The following is a 14,367-nucleotide window of genomic DNA, read 5'->3' on the forward strand; positions in this document are numbered from 1 at the left end:
ACACACACACACACACAACACACACACACACACAACCATACACACAGATGAACACAAAATAAAAAACAAGCAAAACAGAAAACAAACCAACCAACCTAAGCTGAGTATGGTGGAGCACACCTTTAATCCTAGAACTTGGGAGGCAAAGGCAGGTAGATCTCTGAATTTAAGGTCAGCAAGGGCTATACAGACAAATTAAACCTCATCCTAAGATGTTCTTAGCAGAACTAAGTAATGAGATTAAGGGTTCAAGGGGTTGGGGATGGAGCTGTTTAGACTACTTGCCCAGCATGCAGTTACTTGAGGTTTGAGCTGTAGCACAACAGTATTTACTGCTGGTCAGGCATGACAGAGCACGCATAATCCCAGCGCTTAGGAAACTGAGGCACAATGACATCAGTCAATTCCCAGTGGGCCTAGACTACACACATAGCAAAATCCTGTGTCAAAAACAAAAGCAAAACAAAGGACAGAAAGCCAACTCAAAAGTTCATCCTGTTTCCCAACTTTCTGAATACTCTAAATATACAAGTGACTTTTGTTCTTGTTTTGGGTTTGGTGCTGGGGATTGAAACCAGGGCCTCATAGATGCTAAGTATAGCCACTATGTATGAACTACAGACCTAACCCCACCCCTCCCCCTCTTTTTTAAAGATGACCTTACTATGCTGATCAGGTCTTCTCAATCTTCAGGGCTGAAGTGCCCTTGCTTTAGCCTCACTAATGCTAGAGCTCCAGGAGCATGCTACCATACCTGGCTTCCCACAACCTTGACATAGCATGGCCATGCTAATTACTTTATACACTCATTTCAAGTACTCAGATTCTCTCCCATCTGTGGAAAACTCTCCACCCAGTGTTTCTGACTCCTATGATCACATCCTCTTTGGTAGGTCTGATTTGTTTCCTAGCTTAGTCTGTAAAGATGAAACTGATTTTCTTCTATCAGTCTCACATCTGTCCCAAGTACAAGGTGAACTGGAAGACAACAGCAAAGACTGTTCTCGTAACTTCCAAGCTACTGGTTCTTACACCTCCCCATCGCCTCTACCTGCAAGCTGCTAAGCCATCTCAGAGCTTAGATGAGTGCTTAAATGTACTTATATGTAACAGGCAAGAATTCCCTGCAGCAATGTGTGGGGTTGATGGCACAAGCCATGGTTACAAAACAGTCTCAAGGATTATACAGACTCAGACTTGTCAAACTCCTAATGGGAACTTAGAGTTGACTTTTTGAGTACTGATATCCTCTAAATCCTTTCCACGAAGTCACCTTGCTACAGGAATTTTAAAGGGGGGTGGGGAGGGTTTGTCAGGCTTGATGGACAGTTTTAATGCCAGCATTCAGAAGGAAGCAGCAGCTGGATCTCTGTACTTTCAAGGATAGCCAGGTATACAGAGATCTTGTAAGATCTCTTAAAAGGAGGAAAGATCCTTGGAATCCCTGGGAAGGGGGGTCCTTGAAGGCAAAAGCTCTTAGTCACATGAGCATTATTATTTGATAGGTCTATTCAGGACTGTAAATACACCTTAGGGTAACAATCAGCCAATAAATCCGAAACAGATACAGGATTCAAGTTTACAGGGGAAGAGGGCAAAAAAATAACAGTCAAATTTTATTCCAAGGCCTGCAAACATTCAGACCAATCAAAGTGGTACTGTAACTTCTCATAATACATCCACAACACAGTTTTTTAACTCTAGAGAATTAACTAAGCCCTAAACCACACACTATATAATTCCAAAGTAATGACTGTTTAACAAAACGTGAGATGACATCAGCCATGAATGTTGATATACTTAATAAGGACATAATTAACAAACTACTCTTACTAAACAAAAAAAAACCCACAGATCTACTTTGTACTGTCCATGTTTGTTTGTTTGTTTGTTTTAACTTTCCTTCATAAATCCATTGATAATTAAGGCTTCCTTTAAATATGGGATTTCCAACATCAAAAATTTTATTTTGAAGACTAGGGATGTTGCTCAGTCATAGAACACATTCACAGGGCTGAGTTCCATCCCTCCCCATATACCCACTTGCACACACATGCAGAGAGCAAGTCTGTGTGTTGTTAAAATTGCCTATTTTAACATGTACACTCTCACCAGGCAGTGCCTCTGTCTCAGCAAACCTGCTGCCACTCAACAAATGATGATTCAATGCACTGATAAGCCCAAAGCAGTCCCGGTCATCCAATGTCAACCTTCTGCTAACATACACAACTCAAGCCGCCAAGTTAGAATAAGAGGGAAACCAGGAGATAGAAAGATATGCAACTAAAACTTTTTCTGTTTCTGAAGCTAAAAGGACTTTTAAATAATATTTAAGTACCTATTCATAGAGAACTATATTTACTTTGAAAACATACGAGAGCAGTTTAGAAAAAAAAAAGGGCAGGGCAGGGTTGGGTAGGAACTGGCTGTGTTCATTTCAATTCCAAGCAAGTCTATAAATACAGATTGTTTTATTTTTCTTAAAAATACAATGCATCCTTGCACTTGACCATCATTTAGTTTTGAGCAGAATGGCGCACACACACAAGCAATCTCTGAGCCACATGTTTGTCGGGTATGCCAAAAAGGAAGAAACCAAAAATCACAAAATGTTAAAGAGCAAAAACATCTATTCTTCAAAAAGGAAACATGTAGACATCGTATGGCTTTAAAAAAAAAGGGGGGCCAAGAGCCTAGTTCAGTGGTCACATTTGCTAGCATGTAAGGCACTGGGTTGGATCCTCAGTACACCGCAGAAAAGCGAAAACCTGATGCGGGGGCGATCAAGGCCACTTCAACCTGAAGTAACTCCACACAGAGCATTGGGACACTACCAGGAAGTGACCTCATGGGGAATGAGTGACTCAAGGCTCACGAAAGCTTACAAGATTCTAAAAATATATTAATGTATGAAATAATAAAGTAACTCTAGATTTTCCTCCTTGGGTAAGCTATGCGTGTGTGTAGTGCATGTCCTGGAAAGCTTCTGTTCAGCAGTGCATGCTTGCTGGGCTCACCAGCATCAGCACATATGGTCACAAGAACTACGGCCAGTCCTCATTTTCCTCAGTAACTTGCTTTTCCACCCACACTCACAGACTTTATTTTTATTACAAGACACTAGCTTTCTAGCGCTACATTTTAATCAACATATTACATTAAAGTCTTGATTTCTGCATGACTCTTCAGTACTATGCAACATGATGGAGCTAACTGCTGGAGGCCTCTTGACATCTACAGAGAAACGCTTGATTTAAAATAGGAACAGGATGAGACTGTATCAGAAGCACTGAGACACTAGTGGGTGGACAGGGAAAGTACTTCTCATCAGTGGCCATTCATAATTTTGTCTTTAGAAACTTGGAAGAAATTGTCCTCTTTGAGTTTCAAATGTTCTGGTAAATCCAGTTGTTTTTTAGCTTCTTCAATATCACCTTGAATCGCAGAAATAAGTGACTCTGGAAAAAAAGAAAAAAAAATTCTAATAATACATGTTACCACTCCTTTGCTCAGGCTCTCCTAAAAACAGACTAAGCACCCTAGCCATAGCTCTGGGAAAGGACCGGGACTCAGTCAATGTTGGTATCGTCTTTCTCTCCAGGGAAAGCCAGTGTCATATAAAGTGTTCTCTTGTAAAGGAACCCTTCACATCCCAGGGTTTGTCACACTATACCAACAGGCACCTGAAGACACCAGAAACAAATCTCTAATTACCCTTTTACACTTCCAGCATCTACTGCCCATACAGCCCTGCAGGGTCAGATGCCAGGTGCCACCACTCACCACCTAAGTGCTATATGACTCGGGTGTCCCCTGGAACTCAGGTACTAGAAACTAAGTCCTTAAGGTTGAAGGTATTTGGGAATGGGAACTTTGGGGAGTGGCCAGGAGGGCAGAATGGACTCCTGAGTACAGAGAATGGCTGTTAGGCAAGAGCTCTCTTCGCCCCACCCTGTGATGCCCACCCACTAAGGCAGCAAGAAGGCCCTCACCAAGTACTGAACACATGCTCCTATCATGCTCTTGACTCCAGAACTAGAACCATATACACACCTAGTACTGGGTCAGAGCAACAGAAAACAGACTAAGGCACTAACTTAGTCTTTCTGTGGCTACTTAACAACAAAATGGGCATGACAACATCGCACACGGCTACTTAAAGTGAGAGCGATTAACTTGTAGGCTACTTAAACTATAGTGCCTAACATGCATTAATAAACGCTCAAACATATGCCTGCTGTCTTGCCTACACAGTTGTAGCTGTAGTAGTATTGAAGAGTAATATAAACTCTTACCCAAAGAATCAAAGTTCTTTTCAGGTCTGAGGTAGCCAACAATGGCCACATTGAGAATTTCCCCATAGAAGTCCTCTTTGAAGGTATGGATGATATGGGTTTCCTATAGACAAAAATGTTGAAAAAGATTACAACAGTGGGGGGCAGGGCTGTAGAGATGTCCTCTTCCAGAAGACCCAGGTTTTATTCTTAAGATCTAGAGGTCTATAGAGTGAGTTCCAGGACAGTGAGTGCTACACAGAGAAACCCTATGCTGAAAAAAACAAAAACAACAACAAAGAACCAAACCAACCAAACCAAAATACCCATAAAACCCTGGAGTCCATCCAGTTATTGTAATTCTTTTCTCCTTCCCTGCTAGGGATCAAACTCAGTCTTTTATTCACTGGATAAGCCCTCCAAAGACCTACATACTACACCTTGAGTAAAGACAGTCTTGGATGCAGCCCAGGGTGGCCTTGAGCTCCCGGGGACTGAGACTGCAGGCAGGCATGCATGTGCAGGCTGCTTGAGCCTTCAGCAACTTAACAAAGGAGCCTCAGCTGCTACAGTTCTTCCCCATCTTCTCAATTTAGAGGGAAGTTCTTGGCACATGTTCTTTTATATCCACATTTCAAAAAGACCCTTAAAAATAAGAGGAACAGAAAAACCAACAAGCTCCTCAAAAATTAATATAAAACCAAAACTATCCAAGAAAATGTGAAAAGAGAACTAGGGAATTTACACTAACAACAATCAGACCCGCTGGTTGCAAGCTTGTGATTCCAGCTACTGAAGAGGCTGTAGCAAGAGTCCTGTCTGGGCTCCAGAGCAAATTCAAGGCCAGCCTGTGCAACTTACTGAAGCCATCTCAAATAAAAACAGAAGGGGTTGGGCCCCTGGATACAGCTCAGTGTTAGACTTCTTAGGTATGGGCAAGGTCTCAGGCTCACTCTGGAAGAGCTGTTTTAATTCTATGGACAGTCAGTGTGCTAAAGGGCCCAAGGATAGACAACAGCTCCTGAAATCCCAGCACTCGGGAGCTAGGCATGATTAAGCTATGGAGAACCCTTCTCAAAAACAGGCGAGATGGCTTAGTGGGTAAAGGTGGTTGGCACCAATCTAGAAGACCTGAGTTTGATCCCCAGTTAGATTATTAAAAACACAAGCTATAAAAGAAAATGACCTTTACCTAAAATGAAATTAATCTTATTAAAATTAATGGGACAACACTATTAGGGTAAAATATTCTTCATAGATGGCTAATATTGAAAAATAACATTAAAATTAAATAGCCTGCCCTGAACTGCATGAGCACCCTGATCATGAGTGAGTTTCTCCCATCAGAAGAATTCAAGGCAGCCCAGAAATGGGCTTGATAATATTATTTCTGTTATCTGAGTAGCTTACAAAGGAAAGGAAACAACTCCTCCCTTTTCCTTCCTCTCCCCACAGAAAACCTGGTGACCGTTCTCATATCAACTTTTTCTTATCTCCCCAACAATTTTCAGCCCACTAAACAATCAACACAACCTCAGAGACATGAACTCTTTAGGGAGAGAATGGTCATTACTATCTATTACAGCAGTCCCCAACCTGTCTTGACCCCCTTGGCAAACCTCTATCTCCAAAAATATTTACATTATGATTCATAACCATAGCAAAGTTACAGTTATGAAGTAGCAATGAAAATACGTCTAAGGTTGGGAGTTACCACATCATGAGGAACCGTATTAAAGGGCCACAGCATTAGGAAGGTTGAGAACCACTGGTCTGCTACATCAGCATCTTAATTCTGCGGTTTTCTGACACAGTTCTCTCTTATTAACTCCTCAAAGTTAAAAGTTCAGCACAGGCCTGGCACTCAGGAGGCAGAAAATGGCTCATGAGTTCAAGGTCAGCTGAGGTAACACAGCAAGACCATAAAACTCTACCACTAACTCTGCTTTTTCCACACACTTGGGCTACAAAAGAGTAACCCAAATGCAGTAAGTATGCAAGCTGTGGGGATACATAGGGCAGAAAAAAAGACTTAAGGTGAGAGAGGCTAAGTAGAATGCTGGCCTAGTATGCTGTGGCCCTAGATATGAAGCCTACTTGGATTCCCAGCAATGTTAGTTAAAAAAAGATGAAGAAGAAAGAACAGGGATGAGGTTAAAGCACACTACAGTAAGCAGTGTATCTTAAGGCAATCAATGATCCAAAGAAATGCTTTTTAAAGAGCATCATTTTTGAGTCTCTTTAGTGGTCCATGCTTGTAATCCTGGTACTTAGAAGGTTGAAATAGACCCTTAAACAAACAAAACAACTCAGCATGATGGCACATTTAATCCCAGCACTGGAGAGGTCCAGGTGGACACAGAGACAGATGGATGGATTTCTGGGAGTAAGTAAGGTTACACAGTGAGACTCTGTCTTATAAGCAAACAAAATAACACTTCATTTTTTATTTCTGACAAATATAAATGTCGTTTATATTTGTCGTTTAAATATCGTTTTAGTATCTGGTAGCTCACATCTGCCATCTAGCACAAGGAAGACCAGAGGAGGAAGACTCAAATGTTTGAGCTACAGTTTTCTTGTGTCAAACAGAAAAATGACCAAATAAAACAGGTAATTTTGAGGGATGTGGAAAAGCCCATTTATAGGACATACTGAAAACAAAAAGCAACACAATGGAAGTCCTTCTATACTCTTGTTTGAGATAAGATCTCACAGTACAATACAGGCTCCTCTTCCTCCCGAATTGGTGACTGAGTGTTCGGATGGCAGGCATGTCCAACAGTATGGTTGCAGCAGTCACTTTATTTTTTTTATTTTTTTATTTTTATTTTTTTGTTTTTCGAGACAGGGTTTCTCTGTGTAGCCCTGGCTGTCCTGGAACTCACTCTGTAGACCAGGCTGGCCTCGAACTCAGAAATCCGTCTGCCTCTGCCTCCCAAGTGCTGGGATTAAAGGTGTGCGCCACCACTGCCCGGCTGCAGCAGTCACTTTAAATTGAAATGGAGGGCTGCGGTGAAAGCTCAGCAGTTAACAACCCATGAAGACCCAAGTTTGGTTCCCAGCATCCAAGCTAGACAGCTTGGGCTAACTCCAGCTCCAGTGGATCCAACCTTTCTGGCCTCCATGGGCACCTGAGCTCATGCACACATCCACAATTAAAAATAAAATGTTTAATCTATATGGATTATAGCTGTCAATCAAAATGCAGAGACATTAACAGAAAATTACTACAAAAGCCTAATCCAATTACATGTTTGGGAGTAGGTCAGGAATGAAGTGGAAGTGTAGGATAGCATACACCCCGGGGGTACTTTTTTTCCCTGTTATTTGTCTGTTTGAGTTAAGATCTATTAGTCTTGACTCTCCTGGAACTATATACACCAGTCTGACCTTGAACTCAGAGATCCACCTAACCCAAGTGCTGAGATTAAAGGTGTGTGACGCCACACCCTGTCTATTCCTGAACTCAGAAAGTCTCAGCCCAAGAAGTACGCCACCACGTTTGGCAATACTTTACACTTTGAAACCCTTAAGTAAGCTGAAGAGTTCTGTGTGCGTTCAAAAGAGCAAAATGTGACTCTTACCATGGACTTTTTCACATTCTTGTAGTACGGATTCCATCCTATGCTCACCACCATTTTATGGACATCTCCACTCCCGACGCTGGCCCAACCATAATAAATGCCAGTGGACACATCAGCTGGAAGGTTGTCTACTACTTGTTCAGGAAAATTGGCTAAATAAAAGTAAACACAATCATTGCTGCAAGTGTCACATTAAGTACTGATTTAAAACACATTAAAAGGTTAACCTGAATCGTTACACTCCCAGGATCTTTTTTTTCTTTCTAAGACTACAATCCAACTCTCCACATTCTGACTTGAACGTCTCTTCAGACAGCACAGGTCAGAAATGAGGCACAAGGCAAGTAAGAAAGAAAGAAAGAAAGAAAGAGAGAGAGAGAGAGAGAGAGAGAGAGAGAGAGAGAGAGAAAGAAAGAAAGAAAGAAAGAAAGAAAGAAAGAAAGAAAGAAAGAAAGAAAGAAAGCCACACGAAAATGCCCAAGTGGAAACAAAGGCTGTGGAGGTTCATCGGAAATTGTCCATGTAGTCCCCACTCAGAAGGCTACGAGAAATCCCCAGAACTCAGCAACAGAAGCCTGGGTAGCCGGGTGGTGGTGGCGCACGCCTTTAATCCCAGCACTTGGGAGGCAGAGGCAGGTGGATTTCTGAGTTCCAGGACAGCCTGGTCTACAGAGTGAGTTCCAGGACAGCCAGGGCTATACAGAGAAACCCTGTCTCGAAAAACCAAAAAAAGAAGAAGAAGAAGCCTGGGAAACCGAGCGAGACCTCATCTGTTTGAATTAAAACAAACAGAAAGTCCCTGCCTGCTCTTTCCTAGTAACGCTCCTACGTAGGCTGAGTCACTTACTTAAAAAGATTATTTTCAAAAAACACAACCCGAAATCCCAAATACAAAGGTTGATTTAACAGGTCAAGGCACAGCCCAAGGTATCATTTTTAAGAATGGGCAATCTAGTCTTGATTACTAAAACTTATGTAGTCACACCAAATAAACGTTGGCTCTCATAGAACTACCCGTGTTGTCATCGATCACTACACAGTAACATCAGAAGAATAGAACTTTCAACAGCTTGAGAGTTCGGCCAATCCAACCTGCAATACCTTCCAGGACGGGGCTCCGCAGCTCGTCCCCAGAGGCAGAAGCGAGGCCACAGGGTCCCCTGCCCACAGTCCAGAGCTCCACGGCCCCACGACGCGCTCACCTGTGGGGATGCCCAGTTGCTTGGAGCCGCGGCCGAAGCCGCGCACCACCTGGCCGCGGCAGAAGAACGGCAGGCTCCTCATGACGCTGACCTCGGAGGACGCGGGCTGCTCCTCGCTCCGTACCTGCGACGGAGCCGCCGTGAGTGCGGCGCCCGGGCCCGGACCAGCCGGGGATCCCGCGGGAGCTGGGCCGGCGGAGCGGGACACCCACCGCTACCAGTACCTGCCCGCAGGACAGCCGCCAGGCGCCAGAACCCAGCCGCCGCTCGGCCGGAACTACGACAACCTCAGCGAACGCACAGGTCTGCGGCCCAGGCGACCAGCCTGCTCGGCTTCCGTTACTCCCCAGCGGTAGCCCCGCCCCCGGTGTTGCAGCCCCGCCCAGAGGCCTGGCCGGGCTCTGCGTGGTTGTGGCGGCGACTATCCTCCTCCCGGGTCCAAACCCTGCGGTTGAGGTCCCGCCCTTGCCGCTGTGGCCCCGCCCTCACCCGTGACCCAACCTCTAATGGTCTCCTTTTCAGCTTTTCGGTTTGGGCTTTGCTGAAATAAGCATTGCTCACAAATTGTTCTATTTTCCTGCACAATTTTGAATAAAATTCTGCCTAGACTTGGCAGCCACTTTCTTTTCCCTTACTTGTATGTAACTCTGAGACTGTTCAGCTGATGTTAAATACGTATTCTCTATATTGGTACAAAAGGGACATTCTTGGTGAAGTTTCATTTCCTTGACTCTAGTACACTAACACAAAACAAGTATTTGTACCTGACCAATCAATTGAGATAACTCACTACCTTTAGACCTGCATAAAACAAGTATCTGTTGAAAGAACAAAGCACACTGCAAAGGTGCTAGAGAATTAAGGCTACGGATTTGTAACCCAGGCCCCATAGGAAACTGACACAGTAAACAGTCTAACAGAAGTCTTTAGAAAGGTTTAAACGACTGTGGCTGCAAGCTCACAATAGCCATAGATAAACCGGAATTGGAATGCAGACTGCTTCCTTGAACTGCTGATGTATGAAAAATACTTAATTGGGGGATCTGTGTGAGGGGGGAACTGGGAGGAGGGGCCACTGATATTGGGATGTAAAATGAATGAATGAATGAATGAATGAATGAATGAATGAATAAGATTTAAAAACAGAAAAAGAAAACTTCTTAACAGATTGCCTAAAGTGTGAGCCAGGCATGGTCACGCATACCTATAATTCCAGGAGTCAGATAAGGAGGCCAGCATGGACTATTTAGACCTAAGAAACTAAGAATGTAGTCATTTACCCTGGTTGTTATCACAGTCATTGTGTGGAGAGATGAGGCCTAAACCTCTGGTTTAGGGTGGGCTGTTTCTTTTTTCTTTCTTTGTCGAAGGTGGTGGTAACGGGATAGGGTCTCACTTCTATTCCAGACTGGCCTGGAACTTACAATTCTGCCTCACCCCTTCTGTGTGTTGAGACTATAGGCATGCACTAACACAACTAGGTGAGAATGTTTTTACTGCTGCTTTCCAGGTGTCTTTAATTCCAAACAGTTGATATGTTTAAATGGTAGTTTTTAATTTCTTCATCACGAGTGATAAACCACACGTGGAGGTAAGAACCTGGTGAATCATGCTAGGCTTTGTTTTATGCCATCAAGTCCACGATCTAAGGAAGTGAGAGAGCTGAGATAAAGTGAGGAATAAAGATAGATGGTTTTATATTTTGTTTGGTTTGGTTTTTCTTTTCTTTTTTGTTTTGTTTTTTTCGAGACAGGGTTTCTCTGTGTAGCCCTGGCTGTCCTGGAACTCACTCTGTAGACCAGGCTGGCCTGGAACTCAGAAATCCACCTGCCTCTGCCTCCCAAGTGCTGGGATTAAAGGCGTGCACCACCACGGCTCGGCTTGGTTTGGTTTTTCAAGACAGGGTTTCTCTGTATAGCCATGGCTGTCCTGGAACTCTATTCCAGCTATTGAGCAGACTGATCTCAAACTCAGAGATCTGCCTGCTTCTGCCTCTTGAGTTCAGATTAAAGAGGTGAAGGTGTGTCCTCACACCTGGCTTAAGATAGATGTTTTTTGAGAAATAAAATTGGAAGGGTATGGATTCATGGATAGCCTGGCCTACAAAGCGAGTTCCATATCAGCCAAGGCTACACAGAGAAACCAAAAAGAAAAAAAAGAAAGTAGGAAGGAAAATAGATGCTAAGTATGTGTCATACACTCTCATCTAACTTTAAGGCTTGGTTTTAGCTGTGTAGCCCTGGCTGACCTGAACTTGCAGTTTAGACCAAAATAGCCTTGAATTCACAGAGGTCTGTCTCTATCTCGAATGTCCTAAAATGAATGGCAGGCCCCACCACACCCAGCAAGTTCCATTTCCATGCAGCTATTGACATGTGTTCCTATAGATGCTTACCGTATACTCGTGTAGGGAGGAGTGGAAGAGAAAGTTCTGATTCTTTTCCATTGCATCTTGGTAGCCTCCGACAGTTACCTTCTACTTAAGAATGAAGTTGGCCTTCTGGGTTCTATCTCTGCTTCAGTTAGTAATCAAATCAAAATCTGTCAATGCTATTTCAAAAATGGCGGCCAGGAGTGCTTGCAGATACTCAGATGTGTAGGCCATGTCATTTATCATTTTTCATTCATTAACAGTGTCCAGATGTATTTGGTTCAGGAGATACATTACTGAGCCTTTTAAATTACCATTTCTTTTTGCAAGCCTAGAGTTGAGAAAGAGAGTATAGTTGTCAAGTTTAGTGCTTTTAAACATAAATTATTCAAAGTACTTCTATTTCTCTTTCTGAATTGCACTTGTAGCAGCCAGCCTCTGCCTGCAGGGAAAAAGACCCTGAAGAGAAGGAGACCCTGAAGAGAAGGAGACCCTCTGGAGAACTTATCTCTTCAGGAAGAAAGGCCACAGTGACAGTAAACTGGGAACTAGTGAAGGAAACGATAGTCTTTCTTCAGTGAACAATTTAAAATGAATCTAAAGAAAATTTGAATATTAAGAAAATAAACAGCCGGGCAGTGGTGGCGCACGCCTTTAATCCCAGTGCTTGGGAGGCAGAGGCAGGCGGATTTCTGAGTTCTAGGCCAGCCTGGTCTACAGAGTGAGTTCCAGGACAGCCAGGGCTACACAGAGAAACCCTGTCTCGAAAAACAAACAAAATGAAATGAAACGAAAAGAAAAGAAAAGAAACATCAAATAAAAATTGAAAAATCAGGCCAAACTGGATGGTGTATACCTTTATACCCAGAACTAGGCTAGATAGCTCTCAGTTCAGAGCCAGCCAAGGCTACTGGGTAAGATCTTGTCTCAAAAATAAACAGATAGAAAGATAGGAAACCACACTACACACCCAACTGCTAATATCCAACATGCTGATAACATTAACTACTAGGAAGTGAAGGGTGGGTTATCTCAACCATGCCTGTTGACAATACACAATGGGGTAGTCAATTTCAAGGCTCTTGGCAGTTTATAAACTTAAACATACTTTTTCTATAAAGGCCAGTTGTGATGGCACATGCTGTACTTTGAGTGCTCGGGAGGCTGAGGCAGATGATCTCAAGCTGCAGGGTAGCCTTTGAGAGCAGACATATAAAAGTCTTCCTTTAAGAGCAGACATAAATGTCTTCCAAGGAGCCCCAGTATTAAAAACATAATATTTTATTATAGCATGTGAATATATATTTTGTGGCTCAAAGTTACAAGCTTGACTTTAGGCAGTGCAGATGAACTCAGTGAGAACACATTGATATGACAGGTATAGACATGGATTGTAAGACCTGACCCTCAGTCAGTGGTACTTACTTAGAGATGTCCCTGAGTGAGACACTGAGACACCAGACAAAGATTGATGCAAAAGCAAGAAGCTTATCTTCCCCGTGGGTTGGAGTCAACCCTCAATCAGTCCCTCAAGATAGTGACAAGAAGGTGACCACGAATGGCTATTCCAAGCAGTTTTTTATACATTTTAGGGGCACAGGTTACATCAGCAAGGTTACAGTTCAAACTTATTGGCTAAGCATGTTGACCTTTAAATCTATTGGCTACCAAGCATGACTGCATTTGAACTCTACAACTTTCCAGAGGGTCAGGTGACCATCAGTCAGCACATTCTGAGAATTTTTTACTCAGGAATGATCCTGTGGGTGGAGAAAAGAACTTGGCTTAGCCTTGACCCGATAACTTCCACTTGTGTCAAGTTGACACACAAAACCAGCCACTACAGGGCCTTTGTTTGGGCTGGCATCTTCAGGGATTAAATTCCCGCTGGAGTGAGGAGGAGAGTACCTTTGTCACTATAAACCTATGCCCTGCTCCTATGAAGGCAGAGAGAGCTTGCTCTTAGGTCAAGTGATTTTTTTAAAAAAGGATTTATGTTATTTTTGATTGTGTATGTGTGTATGCCTGTGTATGTGTAGGTGTGTGCATGTGAATGTCATTGCCTGTGGATGCCAGAACAATCAGGTCTTCTGAAGCTGGAGTTACAGGCAGTTGTGAGCTGATAAAGGTTCTAGGAACTGAACTTGGGTCCTTTGCAAAAGCAGTACATGCTCTTGCTCAAGTACTGGGTGGTCTCCAGCCTAGCCCAAACAATTCTTATGTTAAAGAAGTATGGTTGCCTATTCTGAGTTCCTTCCACAGATACTAGTACAGCTGAATTTGGTTCATATCACAGTAAATACTACATATGTGTGTGTGTATATGTGTGTGTGTGCATGTGTGTGTGTGTGAGTGTGTATAGACAGTGTGGTGGTTTGAATAAGAATTGTCCCATAGACCTATATATTTGAATACTTATTCATCAGGGAGCGGATCATTTGATAGGACTAGAAGTATTAGGAGGTGTGGCCTTGTTGGGGGAAGTGTGTCACTAGGAAGTTTCAAAAACCCATGCTAGGCCCAGTCTCTCTGCCTCTCTACAAAGTAGGATGTAGCTCTTAGCCACTGCTCCAGAGCCATGCATGCCACCATCTCCTGCCACACCATAATGATAATAGACTAAGCCACTGAAACTGAAAGAAAGTCCCTTTCTTTTATAAGAGTTGCCTTGGTCATAGTGTCACTTCACAGCAGTAGACCAGTGACTAAGACAATCATGAAAATTAAATTCATAGCGTAGTTTTGGAAAATTTGGATCAATTGCACTTGTAATTTATTGATGCACACAGCTTTTTTTTTTCTTTTAAAAAATTCTTTTTTTTTTTTAAGATGGGATCTTATTGTGTAGCTTTGGCTGACCTGGGTTTAGCTACATAGACCAGGCTAGCCTTGACTTCACAGATATCTACCAGTCTCTGCCTCCCAAGTCTCTG

General features: G+C 43.0%; 1 protein-coding gene across 1 annotated transcript; it reads right to left on the minus strand.

Moving 5' to 3' along the window:
• Window positions 1-1,596: 1,596 nt before the first annotated feature.
• On the minus strand, window positions 1,597-9,210 carry Rfk (riboflavin kinase). Its single transcript, XM_028770103.1, has 4 exons — window positions 9,064-9,210; window positions 7,862-8,013; window positions 4,296-4,398; window positions 1,597-3,458 (listed from the first exon to the last, which is right to left on the minus strand). The coding sequence occupies exons 1-4, from the start codon at window positions 9,143-9,145 to the stop codon at window positions 3,328-3,330; spliced, it is 468 nt and encodes a 155-aa protein (XP_028625936.1). The 5' UTR covers window positions 9,146-9,210; the 3' UTR covers window positions 1,597-3,327.
• Window positions 9,211-14,367: the final 5,157 nt, after the last annotated feature.

Source organism: Grammomys surdaster, unplaced genomic scaffold, assembly GCF_004785775.1.
Source record: "Grammomys surdaster isolate TR1022 unplaced genomic scaffold, NIH_TR_1.0 198, whole genome shotgun sequence".
NCBI classification, from domain to species: domain Eukaryota; kingdom Metazoa; phylum Chordata; class Mammalia; order Rodentia; family Muridae; genus Grammomys; species Grammomys surdaster.

Bases quoted from the DNA above. Each gene is read 5' to 3' on its own strand.
- Rfk (XM_028770103.1), bottom strand. From the start codon at position 9,145: ATGAGGAGCCTGCCGTTCTTCTGCCGCGGCCAGGTGGTGCGCGGCTTC. The intron at 4,399-7,861 runs GTAAGAGTCACA...TTTTGTCTATAG, and splicing joins AGAATGTGAAAAAGTCCATG to GAAACCCATATCATCCATAC. The intron at 3,459-4,295 runs GTAAGAGTTTAT...CTTTTTTTCCAG, and splicing joins AAAGAACTTTGATTCTTTGG to AGTCACTTATTTCTGCGATT.